Source organism: Myotis yumanensis, unplaced genomic scaffold (genome assembly GCF_028538775.1).
Source record: "Myotis yumanensis isolate MYYU_CA2020_CCGP unplaced genomic scaffold, mMyoYum1.0.hap1 SCAF_14, whole genome shotgun sequence".
NCBI lineage: Eukaryota > Metazoa > Chordata > Mammalia > Chiroptera > Vespertilionidae > Myotis > Myotis yumanensis.
The window spans coordinates 7667275-7689403 of NW_027223765.1; the positions used below are offsets into that span (position 1 = coordinate 7667275).

The 22129-nt window shown below is 51.0% G+C and overlaps 1 protein-coding gene across 4 annotated transcripts in view; it reads right to left on the reverse strand.

Annotated features, from left to right (window-relative positions):
* Positions 1-5052: 5052 nt before the first annotated feature.
* XYLB (xylulokinase) overlaps positions 5053-22129 on the reverse strand; it is a 35040-nt gene continuing 17963 nt past the window's right edge. For 2 of the 4 annotated variants that reach the window (XM_070391596.1, XM_070391599.1), the window contains exons 11-19: positions 21904-21944; positions 21233-21348; positions 20086-20201; positions 19361-19434; positions 18709-18805; positions 15494-15552; positions 13302-13389; positions 10013-10107; positions 5053-5433 (exon numbers count right to left, since the gene is read on the reverse strand). In XM_070391596.1, coding sequence (XP_070247697.1) covers positions 5356-5433; positions 10013-10107; positions 13302-13389; positions 15494-15552; positions 18709-18805; positions 19361-19434; positions 20086-20201; positions 21233-21348; positions 21904-21944 — 764 coding nt within the window. In that variant the 3' untranslated portion in view covers positions 5053-5355. Of the gene's footprint in view, positions 5434-5454; positions 5583-10012; positions 10108-13301; positions 13390-15493; positions 15553-18708; positions 18806-19360; positions 19435-20085; positions 20202-21232; positions 21349-21903; positions 21945-22129 lie in introns of those variants that run through there. The other 2 variants (XM_070391597.1, XM_070391598.1) reach the window with 2 other exon arrangements.

Sequence of the window (22129 nt, forward strand, 5' to 3'; positions counted from 1 at the left end):
ATATACACAGGAGTTCAGTTCCTATGGTATATTTCTGGTCACAAAAACATCACCAAAGCTTTTAAATAAAGACTCCTCCAAAACAGTTCTAATACCAGAATTTGAGATCATGTGAGCTACACATACATTTAAGAAAGATTAATAAAAACAAGTACGATTGCCCTAACTGGTTTGGCTCAGTGGATAGAGCGTCGGCCTTCGGACTGAAGGGTCCCAGGTTCGATTCGGTCAAGGGCATGTACCTTGGTTGCGGGCACATCCCCAGTGGCGGGTGTGCAAGAGGCGGCTGATCGATGTTTCTCTCTCATTGATGTTTCTAACTCTCTATCCCTCTCCCTTCCTCTCTGTGAAAAATCAATAAAATATATTTTAAAAAAACCAAGTACGATTATTTTCCTACCTGCTTGCTCCAGTTCAGGGTCACAGGTGGCCAGAGCCTATCCAGGCAGCTCAGGGCACAAGGTGGAAACCAGCCTTGGGCAAACACCCTTCCATTTCAGGACCACACACATACCTCCACACTCACTCAAACTGGGACAATGCAGAGACCCCAATTCATCCTAATGTACACATCTTTGGGGTGTGGGAGGAAACCTGAGTACTCAGAGAAAATCCACAAAGACATGGGGAGAACATGCAAACTTCACACAGACAGTGGTCCCTGCTGGGAATCGAACTTTTTTTCTTATCAACATTCTAACAAAATGACACTGAACAAAATGATGTTATATAAGAACCTGCTGTAAAGTCTTTTCTAAGGAAGATAAATCATTGCCTCTACTGGAAGCTATCCTATATAATAAACGGCTAATATGCAAATTGTAGTGATGCCCTCATGCCATAACGACCCATCAGCAGGAGGCTGTGTGTGCAGCAGGCGCGGGTGGGCGGGGCTGCATGCACGGTGTGGCCCGGGGATGTGAGGCTGCTTCCCCCACCTGGTGCCCGCTGGGGGACACGACGCTGTTATTGTTTATTAATAAATTTATATATTATTTTCATATACATTTAACTAATTTTCTTTCATCTCTGACACTTCTATTATAGAGAAAGGGAAAATAGCAATATTAAAATATTTCCTCTAATTAATTCCCTTTCAATGTGCATGAATTTCGTGCACTGGGCCACTAGTCAACTATAATCCTTTTGCCAACGATTAGATTGGCTGGTTCCTCTTTTCTATTCCACACCAGGTAGGGTATCACAGTAAGAACTCCTAGTGGTCCAAGCTGACAGCACATCTGTATCTTCCATCCTGATGTCTCTGGGAACTCCAAGTTCGTATATCCAACTGTCTACTTGCCATCTCCTTTTGGCAACCTCTCGGGCATCCCAAGCTTAACCTAGCCGAAGCAGAAGTCTTCATTTTCCCCATCAGTCCACTCCTCCCCCTTTGTCCCTATTTAACTCAATGGCATAACCAACTAACTAATTTCTCAAATCAAAACTTTGTCATTCTTGATTCCTCTCATATTCAGTCCATCAGCAGGTTGGCTTCCACGATCCAGCACATACAAGTGTATACCATCAACACCCAACATCTGGCAGCTGGACCATTGCAACAGCAGTGAACTGAAATGGATAACTGGTCACCTGTTTCCATTCTTGCCTGGCTATGAGACATCTTCCTTCCTTGCAGAAACAGAAATGATCTATTAAAACTGGAACTCATGCCCTGGCCAGTAACTCAGTTGGTTAGAGTGTCATCCTGATATGCCAAGGTTGAGGGTTCGATCTCTGGTCAGGGTATATACAAGAGTTAGCCGATAAATGCATGGATCAGTGGAACAACAACGCGATGTGTTTGTTTTTCTCTCTCCCAAATCAATAATACCAATTTTAAAAGTGGAACTTACATTACTTCTTGCTTAAAATCCTCCTAGGGCTTCCCATTATGATGGCTAACAAAGCTCTGCAGAATTGACCCTTTTTCCTCTCCCATCTCACCATTATCATTCAGGACGCACTGCTGCTTTCTGTCCTCAGATACGTTAAGGTTGTTTCTGCCTAGAGCCCCTCACAATCTCCACTGACACTGCGGAATACTCCTGTCTGCTAGGAAGATGGACGTTATGGTCTTATGTGATAGAATTACGGAAATGACATACCATCCATCACCTTTGTCAGATCCTATTTATTACAAGCAAGTTACAGGTCCTGCTCACACTCAAGAGGGAAGTACATCAGGGTGTGACTGCCAGAGGGCAGGGATCATGCAGGCCATATGAGAGTTTGTCTGCCACACTGAAGGTGGCACCCACTGTGCCCCCTGGTTCTTGGCTTCGCCCACCACAGCTTTCCCTTCGCATTGCCCTCCTTGAGCATCGCTAAAGTGGGCATTGGGACACATGCCGTTAGAGCAACACCCTCAGCCTGCTTCCTGCCCATAGATAGTTGGGGGCCCAGATCTTTTTACATTTGGTCCCTTCTTATCTAGATTGACATCACTTTTATGTTCTGTGGATTTTGTGTGTCTGATTTGAACTCGCTCTATGCACCAAAAGCCATACCCAGAATTATTGAGATCTCTCCTCTTCCCCCCCACTCTCTCTCTCTTTCTCTCTCTCTCAACTTAACCTAATACTTTAGGAATGAGAGAATGCTGTGGGACAAGAACTTATGATTCCTGAAAGCCGCTTTAATCAGCTGGAAAGGTTCTAAGACAGTGCCTTGATTCTTTCAGAGTTCTCAGCAAAGTATCTTTGAGCCCTTGATTTTTTTTTTTTTTTTTGAAGCCGTATCTTACATTTGATAATCTCTTTTGGCTTAAAGGGGCGAAGATGAGAACGTTATTTTCTTCATTCTAGCATTTGTAGATCCCCTCTAAATTCTACTTTACATCTGGCTAGTTTGACACGTTCAACATTCTGCTTAGGAATTTCTTTTCTCAGGCCCAAATGTCCAGTAGGTGAACTTTCTATCTTCCACGTTACCCGGGTTCTCCGTTATCTTGCATTTTTTTCAGCCTCCTGTAAGGATTTTCTCACCATTTTTCCTCTCTCCACCACAGCCCCGTTTCAAGGTCACATTTGTTTCCTTTTTGTGTTGGCACCAATTTTTATATCAGTTTTCTATTGCTGTGTAATAAATCACTGTAATCTCCACGCTTTAAAATCGTATTTATTTAGCTCACGAGTCTGTTAGGCTGGTGATGTACATTGCGCTTGCTGGGCATTTCTTCAGGTCTCATCTGGACTCACATGTCGGGGCAGTCAGTCACCCCCTGGCTGGTTCAGGAGGGGTTTGGTCAGGCTAGCTTAGGCACCAGACTTTCATGAAAAAGGCAGAGAGCAGAGCGAGAGCAATCCCAGTTGCATAAGGGCTTTCCAAGCCCCGGCTTACATCCTGCTTGTGAAAATCCCCTTGTCCAAACTTGCAGAGCTGAGCTCAGAGAGGAGAGCGTAACAAAATTCCATAGCACAATACATGGCTATAGAGAGAAGTGAAGAATTGGGGCGTTTGCAACTTAGTATAGAGGTCAATGTTATATTCGCTTCATAAAAATGATCTGGAAGGGTTCCTTTTTCTTTTCCAGGGTTCTGGGATACATCCTGTCGCATGGGGATTAACTGGTCTATGAAGCTTTAGTAAAATCCCCCTGTGACCCCATCTAACCTAGTGCCTCTTTTTATAGGGTAGTTCTTTTATAATCTTTCCTATTTCTTTTATGAAAATTAGTCTGCTTAAACCTTCTGTCACTACTGGAGTCATTTTAGTAAATTACCTACTTTCCTAGGTGTTTGCCATTTCTTGTAGGTTTTCAAATGTATTTGTGGAATTGTGCAAAGTAGTCCTCAAAATTAAAAATTTTGTTTCAACGTTAATTTCTCACTATTTTTAATTTGTGTTACTGCTTCCTCCCTTTTTTATTACCTAGTAGTTTACCTATTTTGATTTTTTTTCAAATACTCAAAATACTGTTCATTTATTAATCCTGTTTTTTCCTGTTTTCTTCACTGGTTAATGTGTGATCTTCATGACTCACTATGTGCTCTGTCCCCTGTATTATTGTGTGTGTGGGCATTGAAGGAGACGCCTGTTTTTATCCTACTGATTACCTTTAAGACCATACACTATTGCCTTTATATAATGCTCACTATATATAACCATATATAACTATTTGGCCTGTCAACGCTAAATGATACTGACTCGCACATATTGCCTTTGCAACGAAGAGCTCTTGGTACGGTCCTCTCCCTCTCTCCTTTTTCATTCACTTACTTGTGTTACTTCTACCTTGTCAAACCATATGCCATTTGATGCCATTCTTCCACCCTTATCCCCACTTTCATTTTGGTCTTTTATCCCAAATTAAAGATTTTCCATGATCACCACCAGTCCTTGGGCTTTAGTGTCACCAATCACCTCCTTGTTGGATGGAACTTGTCAGTTAGTAGAATCCCAAGGGGTTACTTCCTGAGCTCCTGCATGATTAAAGTTTTTAAAAATTATCCTTGATACTTGGGCAGCTTAGTTGGTATTCAACACTTATTTCACATTTTTAGTTTGAGTTTCTTAAAAATGTTGCTCCACTGCTACTTACTCTTTGAGAGGTCTGATACCAACCTGATCTTTTCTTGTAAAAAACTAGGTCTTTTGGCTCAGAGACACCCCCTCCCCCATCCTTCCCCTTTAACGTGTAATAGTTAGCTAGGATACTTTGTAGTTGGTCGTTCTGAGACAATTTTCCAAGTGGCCAGAGAGCCAGGACTGGAGAAGGGGATGGGCTGGGGTCAGGGTTTGTGGGAGGACATTCTCTTCCCTATTTTGCTGATTTAGTTCCTTGGATTAGATTTACTTCTGCCTTTGAAAAGGAAATGGTCAGCCCAGCTGACTGTGGCTCAGTGGTTGAGCGTCGACCTATGAACCAGGAGGTCACAGTTCTATTCCCAGTCAGGGCATATGCCCAGGTTGCGGTTGTGGGCTCGATCCCCAGTGGCGGGCATGCAGGAGGCAGCCGATCAATGATTCTCTCTCATCGTTCGTGTTTCTATCTCTCTCTCCCTCTCCCTTCTTCTCTGAAATCAATAAAAATATAGTTTAAAAAAAAAGGAAAGGAAAATGTCAGTCTTTATTGGAGATATCTGAGGCTCCGTGTTATCCTGCCTCCTGAAATGAAGACAGGAAAGGGATGCTCTCCTGCCCTGAGCACAGCACAGAGGGACACAAGCAGCCCGCTGATGCTCAGGAAGATGTGTGAGGCAGGCTTCCAGGTGGCCCCAGACAGGGCTGGAGCACATCAGGGGCCAGGCACCCAGGACAGGGAAGCGGGTCCCTGCTGTCCAGGTCCACGTCTCCCAGTGGGGTCAGCGAGTCGGAGCCGGCAGGGCCCACAGGCTCCTGGGCCTGCAGGGCTCACTTCGGGAGCCCCTGGGGCTGGGACAGGATTCTCTGCTCCAGCTGGGCGTACCTTGGCAGGAGGGCAGCATAGACCTGCATGGGCAGAAAGAGCAGTTTAGCAGAGAAAGGGGAGGGGCCTCTTCCATCTCTTTGCATCTTGAAATTTAAAATCTTTACATCCCATTTACTTGCCATTTAATTTTCTTGCCGGGCAAAAGAAAGGAAGCGTCAAACCATCTACACTAATAAAAGAGAAACATGGTAATTGGCGTACGACCACTACCCTTCTGATTGGCTAATCAGCGTATCCTTATGCAAATTAAGTGTCAGCCAAGATGGCGGCCGGCAGCCATGCACTGAAGCGAGCACTGAGGCTTCCTTGCTCCAGTGACTGCAGACTGCAACGTTCCCCGCCTGACTTGCAGGCCTCTCAGCTGGCAGTTTGAAACATTCTAACAAATATAGCCGGCTGGGATCTCAGAGCTGAAGTTATACATTGTTTCGATTATAGAACGGCAAACAAACCAGCAGTGGAAGCCTCAGAGCTAGAGCCAGAGCTAAAGCTGGCCCAGAAGAAAAAAGAAAAAGAAAAAAAGGAGTGGTTGGGAGCTTCCCGCCAGCCTGAAAGCAGTCAAAACCGCCAGCCTGAAAGCAGCCCTCAGCCCCTCACCCAGACTGGCCAGGCACCCCAGTGGGGACCCCCACCCTGAAGGGTGTGTGACCAGATGCAAACAGCCCTCAGCCCCTCACCCAGACTGGCCAGGCACCCCAGTGGGGACCCCCACCCTGATCCAGGACACCCTTCAGGGCAAACCAGCCGGCCCCCAGGCCTCTATCCTATATAGTAAAAGGGTAATATGCCTCCCAGCACCGGGATCAGTGGAGCCTCGAGGCCTCCTGGCACTGGATCAGCGTGACGGGGGCAGCGCCCAAACCCCCTGATCGCCCTATGGCTCTGTGTGTGACAGGGGGTGGAGCCCCAACCCCCTGATCGGCCCTCCTCTGTGTGTGACAGGGTAGAGCCATAACCTCCCCATCGGCCCTGCCCTGAGTGTGACAGTGGTGGCGCCCAAACCCCCTGATCCGCCCTGCTCTGTGTGTGATAGAGGGCGGTGCCCCAACCCCCTGATCCGCCCTGCTCTGTGCGTGACAGGGGGTGGTGCCCCAACTCCCCTATTGGCCCTACTCTGTGCGTGACAGGGAGGAGCTCCCCAACCCCCTGATGGGCCCTGCTCTGTGCGTGACGGGGGGGCGAGGGGGGGGCAGTGCCCCAACCCCCTGATTGGCCCTGCTCTGTGAGTGACAGGGGGCAGCGCCCCAACCTCCTGATTGGCCCTGCTCTGTGCGTGACAGGGGGTGGCACCACAACCTCCCCATCGACCCTGCCTTAAGTGTGACAGGGGGCGGTGCCCCAACCCCCCAATCAGCCCTACCCTTCGACCCTGCCTTAAGTGTGACAGGGGGCGGTGCCCCAACCCCCCAATCAGCCCTACCCTGAGCGTGACTGAGGGTGGCATCACAACCTCCCAATCCGCCCTGCTCTGTGCATGACGGGGCGGCGCCCCAACTCCCCAATCAGCCCTGCTCTGAGCCCGACCAGGGGCTGCACCTAGGGATTGGGCCTGCCCTCTGCCACCCAAGAGCAGGCCTAAGCCAGCAGGTCGTTATCTCCCGAGGGGTCCCAGACTTCGAGAGGGCACAGGCCGGGCTGAGGGACCCCCCCTTCCCCCCCGAGTGCACAAATTTTTGTGCACCGGGCCTCTAGTAAAAAATAAAAGGAAATGCTACTGCTTCTCAAACCTGGAGTTTAAAATGTTTTTTAAATGCAAACTATGACAAGAAGCCGATTTTTGTTATCAAATCTACAAAGTTAAAAAAACAAATTCTCAAATCGTGCACCTATGGATGAGGACAGTGGGTGGGGAGTGAGGGCGGAGGGTGGGGTGGGAACTGAGTAGAGGGGAGTTATGGGGGGTAAAGAGTTCCATGAACTATTAGTGACCGGGCGTGAGCAAACCAGGGGGCGTGGCCGCACACAAGTATTTACTACACGTAACCAGGCAGGTGCGGGGGCTTGTTTCCTTAGCTTTCCCCAACTACCCGCTTCCTTGCATCCTAGGGAGGATGAAAGAGCCAGACCCTGCAACAGCCTTTCTTACAACCACGGCTGGCCAGGTGACCAAGTCGTAGCCTGCTGGGGAGTTGAGGGGAACAGACCAGGATGTCTTGAGAAGTGTGTGAGGAGAGACTCTGCCCAATGAGTGCGGTGGTGGGGGACACGATGCTTGGAGCAGCTGCAGACACCCCGCCACCATCTGGGACACATCTAGAGCTGCAGGATCCAATACGGGAGCCACAAGCCATCTGGGCCTGTGCGCACTTGAGATGCAGCTAGTGCTCTAAGCACACACCAGATTTCAGAAGCTCCAGACAAAAAAGGAGCAAAATATCACATTAGCACTTCTTCTTAATGATTACATGTTGAAATGACAATATTGTGGACTTATTGGATTAAATAAAATATTATTAAAAGTTGCCATTTCTTTCTTTATACCTTTTTAAAAAATGAGACTACTGGAAATTTTTAGATGACCCAGGTGGCTCTCATGAGGTTCTCATTGTCCACTGCTGATCTGGAGAACTTCAGGGATCATGGCGAGGAGCTCTGACACTGTTGAGCCATTGAACCAACACTGGCAATGACCTTCAGACCTCCTGTTATGTAATAAAGCCACGATTGTCAAGGCTGCTCGTTAAGCCTCACAACTGGCAGCTTAAAAGTAGGCAGGACAGATGTTGTCCCCACTTCACAGATGAAGAAACAGAGGTTCAGAGAGGAGGAGTGCTGCTCAAGGTCACATGAAGGTCAGATGGTGGAGGAGAGGCAGAATAAGTTCAGAACCCAAAGCTCCTTTATCACAGTGTAGGATCTTTCTTCTGCACTGAGCTGTCTCTTAAACACAAGGACACACAATCTATAATAACAAAAGTATAATATGCTGAACGACCTTCCAGACATCATTCTGGACGTCTATCTGGACGAAGTTGCCGTGGCAGAGGCTGAGGCAGAGGCAGTTAGGGGTGATCAGGCAAGACAGGTGAGCAGTTAGGGACGATGCGGCAGGCAGGCAGAGTGGTTAGGGGCGATGAGGCAGGCAGGCAGGCAGGCGAGCAGTTAGGAGCCAGCAGTCCCAGATTGCGAGAGGGATGTCCGACTGCCAGCAGTCAGACATCGCCCGAGGGGTCCCGGATTAGAGAGGGTGCAGGCCGGGCTGATGGACGCCCCCACCAATGCAAGAATTTCATGCACCGGGCCTCTAGTAGTAAATAAAATCTTGGGTACACCTATGTGTGTGGGTTACCCTGTCACCTGGAAAGTATGAGCTTCTGCTTCCAAAATATGCTGGGAACAATTCCCAGTGATGCTTCTACATGTCACAGCTTTTGTTCCCCACCATCTTTTCAAGGACGTTTATATAGCAGCCTTGGAAGACATAGATAGTGTAACCCTCTAGGGGCAGAGGGAACATTTTTTTTGCCATCTGGGATAACAAAGATAGTGTCTCCTTTGGGGGCAAAGGTTGGACAGCATTGCTTGCCACTCCTTTATAAGGTTACAGGTTTCTAAGCTCAGGGTCCCTCAGCTGTGACACAGACACAGTGCGGGCACAGTATCCACCTGGGCCCACTCCACATCACCCCAGGACACTTCAGGATGAAGGAAACATGAGGCAAGCATGAAGCTCACGCTGCCCGCTGGACCCCCATGAATAATAAAGCCCTCTGCCTGCACTGCCCTGCCCCTCGGCTGCAAGGACCTTCTGCAAACAGGACAGCGGTGGGGCCCATGCTGTGGCAGACCACCCAGACTGCCCTTCAGGAACGGAGAGCTTACTCCCCAGCCCTCAGCTGACAGCCCCCTTTGGGAGTGGCTTCAGCCATGGAGGGCTGCCTTACCCCATCCTGGGATGGCCTGCAGCCTGCATGCAATGACTGGCTGACATGGAGTATAAAGGCCTGGCAGACCCCAACTGGGTAAAACTCTAAAGGGTCATCCCAGCTTCCGAAGTTCCTGTAGGGATGGCTGAGGGCTCCACTGAGACTGCCCTGCAGCTCACCTCCTCCTTCCCCTTCCACAGACTAGAGTCTCAAGAGTAGCCCCTCCTAAGTCCCCTGCATCCTTAATGGACATCTGACAGTCTGCTCTCCCGGGAACCTAACCTGTAACCGTGGGGGCCAACACACAGGGATTTCCTGGCCTGAGGGACTGCAAGGCTGGCTGTCTAGGATCCAGACTTCAGATCTGTGTGCTAGACACCTGGCATGCCTTGTGCTTCAGCGACAGCCTTTCTGTGGCTTCTGTGACTGGTGAAACGGAAGGGCCTGCCCTGAGGCACACGGAACAATGAAGATGTGCCCAGCAATCTATCTGACCCCTGAGGCTATAAAATCAGCAGTCACTGGTATCTGTGAATCTCAGCTGACAACCCGGCTTCTTTTGCTCTGGTTCCTTGACAATAAAAAAAAAAAAAAAAAAGCATTTCCCCTTTCATTGAGCACATCCACTTCAACGTAGGTGACAAAGAAAAACTTACCTTTTGAGGGGGGAGGGGGAGAACCCGGTTGGTTTTCACAGTGCAAACGCTATAAGCAAGTTCTGATGGTCTCTCACCTGGGCAGCTCCTGGGCTCGGGGTAGCAGCTAATCTGGGGCTTGGGGCTAACTTCACAACCTCCGAGAAGGGCACGCCTGTCCCAGCCGCAAGGCCTAGAAAAGGAAAGCTCAGTTCACGTCAGTGTGTGTTGCAAACCAGGACACTCGCCGGAAATAGCATTTTCTCTCTGGGGCGACAAAATGCTCTAAAACGGGATCAGGGCGATGGCCGCACCCCTCAGTAAATTTATTAGAAATCACTGAGTTGTATACTTACCACTGGGTCATTCTTATGTCACATGATCGTGCCTTGATAGAACCATTCACACAGAGAGAGAGAGAGAGAGAGAAGAGGAAAATCTCAAGTGCAGGCCTCCTCAGCAGGGCCTGGTTTGTCTTGCTCACTGATAGGCCTGTCCGTCCTCGGCATCTAACAGAGGGGAGGGCCGCCTGCCTCTCCTCCCTCGCATTACTCACCCCTCCCGTCGCCTCCATCACTCACTACATTCGAGCCAGCCCAGCGGCTTTCAATCCTGCCTCGGAGCCTTTTCACTGGGTGAAATGTTCTTCTCTCTCCATGTACTTATTCTTTTCTCCTCGGATAAGCTGCGGCCGAGAACCGCACTGGCTTGGGAGGCTCCCCCGCTCCCCCCCTTCGCCTCTCAGCACCATCGGCTTCCCTCAGAGCACTTCTCACAGTTTCCGGCCACAGGTGTGTTGACGGTCCCTGCCTTTCTCTGTGAGGCCAGGGCCTGGGTCTCCACTGGCGCCTGGGGCCTCGCACACTACCTGCATACAGGAGGCACTCAATAAGTACTCACCAAGCAAACGCGTGGCAGTGCTGGAAAAGAGGGAAGGTTGCCGCAGGTGGGCAAGAGACAGTGAAGGGTTTGCAGGCAATTTAAGGAGTAGCATCGGATTGACAGGGAAACAACCCCACCAGGAGTGAAGGAGCCCACGGAAGAGGTGAGGCGGTTTTCTATCCGAGGGCTGGAGTACGCCAGCTCGGAGCTGTGTGGATGAGCGAAGAGGATGAGTGGTGCGGTGGCCAGCGGTGAGACTCATCAAAAGATCTAGCTCCTTTTCCACCCCTTCTCAGACTGCTGCATGTGAAAATCATCCCCGGACCCAGCTGGGGAGAAGAGGTCTCTAGATGAAGTGGCTGAGGCACCTCGGGGTGGGGACCGATATGCTAGGACAGGGGTGGGGACCTTTTCTCTGCCAAGGGCCATTTGGATATTGATAACATCGCTCGCGGGCCATGCAGAATTATCCACTTAAAAATTAGCCTGCTATATTTGGTCTAACATTTAATTAACTCATCCCTAATGCCTTGGCCGGGCCAGACTGAATGATTTCACAGGCCTCATGTGGCCCGCGGGCCGGATATTCCCCACCTCTGTGCTAGGTCTTAGCTCGGGTTTTGGTTTTGGGGGGCAGAGTAGGGCAATGCCCCCAGATAACCTTTGGCAACTAAGTAGGCACAGAAAAGGAAAGATGGGAGAGAAACGCATGCAGCAGAGCAGCAGAGTCCTCCCCAAAAAGGAGTTCTTTCCCTGCTTTGGCAGGAGGAGGAGGAGGAGGAGGAGGAGGAGGAGGAGGAGGAGGAAGAGGCAGACCCAGGCTTCTCGTGGGCAACACTGAAGGCTGGACGATTGTGGACGTGTTTTCAAAGTCCTGAAGCGAAGTATTTTGAACTCAGAGTGCTCTGCCCAGCCAAGGTCACATTCTTTGGGAGGACAAAGCAAAGCCCTTGCTGGCCATGTGAGGCCTCAGAAAATTATCACCTACTGAACTCCCTCTTAAAAACGTATTTAGGTTGTATATGTCAACAAAAAACTAGCATAGACTGGAAGGAGAAACTGCAGTGAGTTAAAAAAGAAAAAAAACTCATAGGTAAATGCAAGTAAAACCCAATACGATGTAAATTTTAACTGAAAACATAACAATCTGGAAATAAAGTGTCCAATGATCATGATGCAGGAGCTGGTGTGAAGTGCTGTGAGGTGGATGGGGTGTGGAGGGAAGGGAATAAAAGAGGTAATTATTAAGAGGAGGACATGGTCCCGAATTAATCCTCAATGTCAGTAGGAAATATATGCTTTAAAAGGTGTGTTAAGCCTGGCCGGAGTGGCTCAGTGGTTGAGCGTCAACCCATGAACCAGGAGGTCATGGTTCAGTTCCTGGTCAGGGCACACAGCTGGGTTGCAGGCTTGATCCCTGGTAGGGGGTGTGCAGGAGGCAGCTGATCAATGATTCTCATCATTGATGTTTCTATTTCTCTCTCCCTTCCACTCTCTAAAAAAAATAAATATATTATATATTATATATTTTAAAGGTGTGTTAAAAAGTTAAAAGTAAACGTGTGAAGAACGGAACCTCTAGAGCAGTGGTTCTCAACCTTCCTAACGCTGCGACCCTTTAATACAGTTCCTCATGTTGTGGTGACCCCCAACCATAAAATTACTTTTGTTGCTACTTCATAACTGTAATTTTGCTACTGTTATGAATCGTCATGTAAATATCTGATATGCAGGATGTATTTTCATTGTTACAAATTGAACATCATTAAAGCATAGTGATTCATCACAAAGACAATATGTAATTATATATGTGTTTTCCGAGGTCTTACTCGACCCCTGTGAAAGGGTCTTTCGACCTCCAAAGGGGTCGCGACCCACAGGTTGAGAACCGCTGCTCTAGAGGGAAAAGACAAATCCCTTAAAGTACATGGGCAGCCGGAGGAGCAGCCTGAGCCATCAGGGGGCAGAGAAACCTGACCAAACGGAAGGAAGACCGCTCTTGTGGGCACGTGCTGCTCCTGCCACAAGGCTCCCAGGTGCGGGGATTCCTTTCCTACCAGGGGCGTGAGAGAGGCCTCCATGAGAGCCCAGACGCACAGGGCGCTGTCCAAGGTCCTGAAGTGCCTGGCCCCTAAGCCTTCGCGGTTGACTCAATGCTCCGCTATTGCTGAAAAGGCTCTGGACTTCATCCACCTCTCCTGCCCACCAGCTGTCCACACCCAGGCACTCGTGCCCTCAGTATGCCGACGTCCATCCCCAATGAGCCTGTGCTGGGCCTGATCCTGACCAGGCCTCACTCAGGACCCTGCCACTCCTTCCCCACTTTACGTCGAGGATAAAGGGACTGAAAATTGGGGTTGGTTCTCGCCTTCTGGGAGGGAGAAAAATGAAGGTACAGCCGTCAAGACTCCAATGTCCCGAAAGACTGGGGACACCCCAGTCTCCCCTTTCCACCCTCCTCAGCCCAGTGAGTGCCCACCCGCTCTCCCCCATCCATCGACCTACCGTGGAAAGCTCGGTACGCGGAGCCCACGCAGGCTGAGTTGGCGGTGTCTATGACATACACCGGGGCGCCAAACACATCCGCAAGCACCTGGAGAGGACAGATGTTCTGACTGTGGCGAGTCACTCCTCAGAGGGAACACGGGGAGCCTGGCCCACATGTTCCGGCTCTTCCCTCATCCATCTTCTGATGCCTCCCAGGACACCTCTACTGCCTTAAAGGAAGTGCACTTGGCCATGTGCCCATGATAAAAGGGTCCGGGTGACCTGCAGGAAGTCTTGAGTGGAGGACCACAGCTCTCCAGGCTGTCCCCGCACTGTCTAACCATGGCATCGAAGACAAGGAGGAAGATTTAGGAAGTATGCTTAGCAAATGGTCAACGTGGAGACAGCTGGGTATCAGACTAATATTCACAAGCCCAAACCCAACAAAAAAGGGCATGTTTTATAGGAATAAATACAAAGTTTTCCATTTAGGCCCTCCTAATAAATTGCATACACATAGAATGGGGGACATGTGCTAAGAGGAGCTCACATGGAAAAGACTTGGGGGTCTTTTTTGTTATTAATCCTCATCAGAGGACATTTTTCCATTGATTTATAGAGAGAGTGGAAGGGAGGGGGAGCGACAGAGAGAGAAACATTGATGTGAGAGAGACATATTGATTGGTTGCCTCCCACAGGCACCCTGGGATCGAGCCTGCAATTGAGGTACGTGCCCTTGACCAGAATTGACCCCAGGACCCTTCAGTCTGTGGGCCGACGCTTAATCCACTGAGCCAAACTGGCTAGGGCAAGACTTGAGGGTCTTAATTGAACAGAGATATTGGAGTAGATGCCATTGATACCCCATATGTATCCCCTGACTGGACCACTGTGCACCCCTCTCCAGATGCTATGAATATTGGCTACTAAAGGCTCACAACTGTCCCTCCTTAAAAGAACTACACCCTTGCCCTCACCAGTTTGGCTCAGTGGATAGAGCATCGACCTGTGGACTGAAGGGTCCCAGGTTCGATTCCAGTCAAGGCATGTACTTTGGTTGTCGGTACATCCCCAGTAGGGGGTGTGCAGGAGGCAGCTGATCGATGTTTCTCTCTCATCAATGTTTCTAACTCTCTATCCCTCTCCCTTCCTCTCTGTAAAAAAATCAATAAAATATATTTAAAAGCAAAAGAAGAACTACTCCCTGCTGAACAGAGGCTGCCTCTCACAGGAGTTATTTCCACCTTCCCAGGATGGCCAGTTGGCCCCCTTACCCCAAGATGAAAACAAGTCTGCGGTAGAGTTCCTGTTCCAGGTCTCCCCACGGGATGGAGCTGAAGCCGACGCCAGCCAAAAGCACATCCTTGCTTGCCCTTCTGCCCTGTGTGCATCTCCCACCCCCTCTCCCAGGAGAACTCTCTCAACACATCACTTTATAGGAAATGCCCATTTCAGACTCTGCTTCTAGAGAATCTTACCTAAGGCAGATATATTACAAGTCAAGAGTCAATGCAGTTATTCAAACAGCTAAGGCAGCCTCAGGCTACATCCCAAAATACTCAGCCCCAAGATGTAACAGCCTGATTGTCAGACATCTGCAGGTTGATTCCAATTTTGGTCACATATTTCTAGCATAGTGGAGGACCAGAAAGACCGTGACCAAGTCCGGAAACTGTATTACAAGAGGAATGGTTGAGAAATCAGAGATCTTTACACTGGAAGGCAGAAGCTTTTAGGAAGGCAAGAACACCGGCATGTGATGCCAGGTTTGACGTGTGGTACAGAGGCCGGTGCTGGGATCAGAGAGTGGAGTTACACAGGGCAGCGGATTTCCCGAGTCTAAGACAACCTGCTCACAGTGTAAGCTGCAAGGCAGCAGATCTGGCTTCCTGGGAGGGAAGGAGTGGGAACAGGCATTCCTCCTGCTGAATGTCTAGCTCTTAGAAGTAACAGACATGGGCCCGGCCGGTGTGGCTGGATGGTTGAGTGTCGACCTATGAACCAGGAGGTCACGGTTCGATTCCCAGTCAGGGCACATACCTGGGTTGCGGGCCCCAGTAAGGGGGCCTGCAAGAGGCAGCCAATCAATGATTCTCTCTCATCACTGATGTTTCTTTCTCTCTCCCTTCTTATCTGAAATCAATTTTTAAAAAAAAAACAATTTTTAAAAAAGAATGAACAGATATGGGAGAGATCCTTTCAACACTTACTTGTAGTATGTCTCTGTTGTGAGATGCCCCTCCAGTGGCCAAAATCTTTGTCTTGGGCACTGCAAGGAGAAAGAAAAGAATGATTGGCAGTTTCCCAGAGTTCTTCAGCCACAAAGGGCTTGTGTCGGCCATTGCTTCTTGCTTATCACAGAGGATGGGGGGAGAGACCCTAAGCTGGTCCTGTTCCCTATAATCGGCTTGTGCGGCCGCTGCCCCACCCACCTCTTAACATCTTCTTTTTCTTTTAATTATTAACAATCTCTCAACAAAACAGGAAAGAAGGGACCTTAATTAAATGGATGAAGGCCATATGTCCAAAATGTACAACAGACATCATTCTTAACAGAAACATCTAGAAGCATTTTTTTTAAGACTTGTGTGCTGCCCGGCCGGTGTGGCTCAGTGATTGAGCATCGACCCATGAACCATGAACGGTTTGATTCCTGGTCAGGGCTCATGCTGACTGATGGATTCTCCCTCATCATTGGTGTTTCTCTCTCTCTCTCCCTCTCTGAAATCAATAGAAATATATTAAAAACGAAACAAAAATAGCCTCTCTGCCTGACTGCAGGGAAAGCACCATGAGGAAGGCTTTTGATAAACTTCAGGGATTGCATGCACAAAGGAAATACTAGTAGGACTATAGCAAGATAGAAATAAGCCCATCAAGAAGACTGGAAGAACTTCCAGGTGGTACAAGGGGCTGGAAGAGGAGATTCTAAGTAGTTTTCTTTACTTTCCAAACTTGTTAAGGTTTTATTGCTTTTACAAACCAACCTCAACGAAATGAATATATACACAGAAACATAAGGTGAAAGGGACCATGGTGTTAGCCCAGCACAGATGGGTGCATGTCTGACGGTGTCTAAACATCAAGAGAGCGATGGTTCTTTAAATAAAGTGTCTGTAGCCAGTAGTTAAGAACTCAGAGTCTGGCCCTAGCTGGTTTGGCTCAGTGGATAGAGCATCGGCCTACGAACTGAAGGGTCCCAGGTTCGATTCCAGTCAAGGGTACATGACCGGGTTGTGGGCTCAATCCCCAGTAGGGGGCATGCAGGAGGCAGCGATCAATGATTCTCTCTCATCATTGATGTTTCTCTCTCTCTCTCTCCCTCTCCCTTCCTCTCTGAAATCAATAAAAATTTTTTAAAAAGAACCAAGAGTCTAGAGCCAGAAGCTTGGTTCAGAAGCTCTGCCAGCCTCAACGTGTTAAGCAAGCGACTTAATACGTTTCCTACTTTGGGGAGTGGGAGTACTACCAGCACCTACCTCGGAGCGCTGCTGTTAGTAAGGAATGAGTGCTTAGAACCAGGCTGGGCACACAGTAGGTGCTTAATAAATGTTAGGAGCTATTATTATCATGACCACCAGCCCTACATCAAGTGCCTCTTTATTCTGTTTAAACACTATTATAACAAGATTAGGGCTGGAACCCAAGCGGGTCCATCCACACAGCAGCTGGAAGATGACGCCTCTTAGTGCTGCGGGGGGAGTTGGGAGGGTGTGGGGAGGGGTGTAGGTGTGTGTGTAGGGGGAGCAAGCTCATTCATTTACATGATCCTGTTGGAGAGGAACCCAGCAGAGCTGGCGAACAGGTTTGATTGTGCTTTTAGGCTTGCTAAGAGGATAAGTAACTTTATGCTGTTTTGCACAGGAAATGCTTTAAAGGCTGGGAATGATGGCTTGATCACATTACCTTCCCGAGCCCAGGAGGGCCTCCCTGCCCTCGCTGCTTCTCCCTGCACACCCAGCTGCCCCTGCTGACAGCTAGAGACCCCTTCCAACCACAGCAAACAGCTGTGTCTGCTCTCCAATTTGGTGTACACAGAATCCTGGCACATGTATTTGGGTTTGGCTTCTTTTGCTCAGACTTCCATTGGTGAGATCGATTCTGTCCCATGCGGTTGAGGCCGGGCCCTTTTCATTTCTGTGTACTATCACGTTGTGGGAACACCCACAAGGCACGGATCCTGGCTGTCATCAACGGGTATTGGGTTGTTTCCCATGTGGGGCGTCAAGCACAGAGCCCTGATGCGTGGTCTCCGGCACGTCTTTGGAGAACACGCGTATATACTTCTGACACACGTCGGCCGAGGGCTGTGCCTGCAGCTTAGTAGGTGCTGCCTAACAGGTCTTCAAAAGGTCTCCCTGATGCTTATTTTTTAATATCCGCTTGCTTGGTGGGTTCAAAAGCATAACACGTGCTGCCTAGGACTTAGACTGCCCATGAAAGTACCCGGAGAAGGCCATCAAGCGAAGGGGCTTCAGTTTTCTACCTTCTCTAGTGACAACAGCTGCTGCCCAGAAGGACAAATACATGTTAGAAACCTGGTTTCCTTGCATAACCATCACACCATACCAATGCCATCAGTACGGGGACTCACTCACCTCCTAAAGCTGCCCGTTCTATAGCTCGAGTTCTTAGAAACCCCCTTCTCCCCCATGGGCTCCCCGAGCCCTGGTTCTGCTGCTCCGTTCCAGACCTCTCAGTGTGGACAGTGGCTCCACATTCCACTCCTCCCTATCCGAACTGAAATGCCCAGAACTGTACCCCCAGGGAGGTGGGAGCGCAAGATGGAGGTCAAGATCCAGCCCTGGCCTCAGCCCGGACCTATCCCACCTGCGTGCCCATGTCCTCAGGGCCCAGGTCTTGAGACATTCAGTTTGCAGGCTGGAGCTTAGTATTACAGAAAGATTGCCGAGCCCGGCCGGTGTGGCTCAGCGACTGAGCGTCTATCTATGAACCAGGAAGTCACGGTTCGATTCCCGGTCAGGTCACTACCCGGGTTACGGGCCCAATCGCCAGTGGGCGTCGTGCAGGAGGCAGCCAATCAATGATTCTCTCTCATCATTGCTGTTTCTATCTCTCTCTTCCCCTCCCTTCCTCTCTGAAATCAATAAAAATATATTTAAAAAAGAAAGAAAGATCGTCAAGTCCTATAGCTCCTGGCCTGGAGATGAGGCTACAGGGGGGCAGAGCGGGAAACAGGAATGCCTGTCCCCTCGTGTAGGCTGCCCACAAGAGCCAGTCACCTCATTTTCAGGCCCCACCAGGGTCAGGCTCCTCTTCTCTCCTGCCGGAGGCCCCTGCGATGGAGCCTTAACAGACAGACCCCGCCAGGCCACGTCTGACGGCCGAACAGGACCTCCAGCCCCGCGGTGCGAGCGAGACCCCGGCTCCTGCCCCAGAACACAGCCCGTCACCGCTCACTTACGGACTCGATAGCCCAGGCCCTCGGCATGAATCCTCTTGGCCATGAACTGTCCTTCAATCAGTGCTCGGATCTCCACATCCGCGGGGAACGCTGGGACCTGTGTACAGGAGACAGCGAGCACGGAGTGAGGAGCGCTCACTGTCCACTCATGTGTGTGTTAGCATGTTAACCAATGACCCAGACTCGGAACGCAGGACTCAGGCCTCCAGTGGAGCTCAGGCATAGCTGCTGACTCCCCACATCAAGCATGCACCCTGGCACATCAAAATAAATTATTTTAATTGATTTGAGAGAGAGAGTAAGGGAGGGAGAGGGGGAAAGAGCAAGGGGTGAGGGGGAGGGAGAGGGGGGAGAGAGAGAGAGAGAGAGAGAGAGAGGGAGAGAGAGAAACTCGATTTGTTGTTTCAGTTATCCATGCATTCATTGGTTGATTCTTGTATGTGCCCTGAGCAGGGATCGAACCCGAAACCTTGGCGTATCGGGACGACTCTCTAACCAACTGAGCTACCCGGCCAGAGGCTCAAAAACGTTTGTTTTATCGATGGCTGAGTGAATGAATGGAGCCCCTAAAAGGAGCATCATTCCATAGGCAACTGTTAAACGTAATACTCAGAATTGGAGCCGATGCAGCTCTAATACACGTACCACATACCTCACGGTTTTCTGGGCTAAACCTATGACGCCCGATCATTTCAGGGGTGATCTCCTTGACGTCAAAATAAAAACCTGAAACAGACCAGGAAGAGATTCGCTGTCAGCGATCAAAAACAAAAGGTGGGCGTCTCAAGACTTAGAAAAAGGGCGGGTGCAGCGACCCCACATCTCTGTCGCTGGGCCCCACTCACCCATGGGAGGACATCCATGAATACTCTCAGTCCCTGGCCCTCCAGCAGGACAGAGGGCATCCGGAAAGGCCTCGGCTAGTTTCCTTAGACAGCTCTCCCTACGCTCACCTGGCAGCCGGCCACGGGCAGCTGCCCCACTAGCCCTGAAATACCTGCCCACGCCCCCTCCCTGCTCAGAGGCCTGTTCCAGACGCCGGGCGCTTTTCCTAACAGGACCTGGTGCCTGCAGCAGAAAGCTGTGCACAGGATGCACCAGAAGGGAGCAGGCACTGTGGCTGCCACCTCTGAGGCTGCCACCAGGTGCTCTGAGGGGGCAGGAGATGCAGCGATGGCCCCATCTTCCACTCACTCAGAACACAGAGTCTCAGACCAGCTGTCAGGCCCATGGAGCGCAAGTGTAGACACACAGGGCTCTCCTGGGCCTCTCCCTGGGCCTCCTCTCCCCCTACTCACGGGGCGCCAGGCCCTGCCCCTTCCACAGGCAGCTGCTGCCCCTCCCCGGGCCTGGCCTGCGCAGCACCCAACAGCCTACCCAAGCTTCCGCCATTCCCCATCTCCGTGGACCGCAGCGCCTTCGAGAACTCGCTCCAGGAACCGGAAGCCGACTCGTCACGGATCTTCTCTCTCATGAGGGAGCCATTCTTAAAGCTGCAGAAGTGCACACAACCCTGAGGGAGCGTCCCAGTGCTCGCTGACTGGACACACGTGTTGCCAAGAAGAGGAGCTGCAGGTCAGGCTGGACCACAACCCCCAGCCACTGCATGGCAGGGATCTGCGGCTCTCCCTCAGGTCCCAGGCCCAGCTCAGGTCCCAGGAATCACCTGGAAACGCACTTGTCTCAGGCTGTTTACAGAGGAGGCTGCCACAGAGGAGCCCCGAGACGGGCAGGGAGCTGGGGTTCTGCACACGGTACCACCTGCACAACGGGGAGGGGCTGGCTAGATCTGCTAGACCCACATATTCCTCTAAGCCCCAGTTCAGCAGGACCCAGTGAGTCCTGGGGTCTCAGCTGCCCACAGGAGCCTGCTCAGTGGGACAACTTGGGGTGCTCCCGACGGGGACAGACGGCTCAGAAACCTCCCTCAGTAGTTTTCAGCAAGTGTCTGAAGGCCTGTGCTCAGCGCACCCCCTTCCTATAGGAACTGAGTTGACCATGTGCCAAACATGTCATCACAGTACAAAGTAAACGCTCCCCTTCTCCTCATGTTATGAACAAAGCATGGCCCAGACATGCTAGGGCCGTGGTCGGCAAACTGCGGCTCTTTGGCCCCTTGAGTGTGGCTCTTCCACCAAATACCACATGCGGGCGCGCGTACAGCGCAGTTGAAACTTCGTGGCCCATGTGCAGAAGTCGGTTTTCGGCCTGGGCGAGTCTATTTTGAAGAAGTACTGTTGATATTTGGCTCTGTTGACTAAATGAGTTTGCCGACCACTGTGCTAGGGCGTCTGCCCCAGGCCACACACAGGCTGAGCACCCAGGGTGTGGGTGGTAGGGCTGGAATTGGGACCTGGGTTTGGGGAACTCCAGGTCCTGGGTTGCTCCCACCCAGCTCTGTGTCAGCAGGACCCAGTGAGTCCCGGGGTCTCAGCTGCCCACAGGAGCCTGCTCAGTGGGACAACTTGGGGTGCTCCCGACGGGGACAGACGGCCCGCCTCGCCCTCCTCCCCACCCAACCTACCACAGCAGCGCCATGTAGTGCCGGGGGTCGACCGGGCTGCAGAAGATGTGGCCTTCCAGGGCGGGCGTGGGCTCCTGGAGCCAGAGGAACAGGGTGTCGCTGGTGCCCAGGCTGATCTGAGGAGAGATGGGCGGGGTGAGGTACCCTGTCCTTGCCCAGCTCCACCGCCCTGACCCCATCGCTTCCCTCCTTGTGCTGCAGACCTCGGAGTAAAGGCCACTTCCGGGGAGAACCCTCCTCTGACCCTTCCGCACCACAGGAGCCCAAGGTCAGCTCCCCAGATACAGGCTGTCCCGGATCCTACGGGCTGACCTTCTAGAACTCACCACAACTGCGTCTAACTAATGGTGTGGGTGATGGATGACTGGTTCCCCAAGCAACTGCCCACTACACCCAGGAGGGCATGGGTGGTGCCTGCCTTTCTCAGTGGGGAGCTCACATCCTCACACCTTCTGCCACTGTGCCCACCGGGACTGGCCACTGTCAAGGCGGGCAGAGGACTCAGCCAAGGCGAATGGCCTTCTGAGAGAGAAGACGTGGGCAGGCCCTGGGTCTCCCTGTCCCCTCCCTCCGCTGCCCTTTGGAACCAGCAGGCCCTCTGATAGGCAACAGCGATGACCCCCAGGGCAGACAGAGCTGGCTCCACCTGTGGGCGTGAGCAGTCACCTTACCGCAATGTCACCTTCCTCCAGCCTCATGCCTGCCAGCGACGCTGAGGATGGGAGGGGAGCCTCTGGTTAGCCACCTGGGAGCCACGGAGCAAACGACAATCGCCCCCCAGATGGGAGCACAGCCCCCAGCCCCCTCCCTGAACCCACATGCCAAGGGTAGAGGCAGGAACAGGGTGACCTGAGGGCTCAGGAGGTCCCCAAAGGAAGTCCCAGGGGTGAGAGTGGA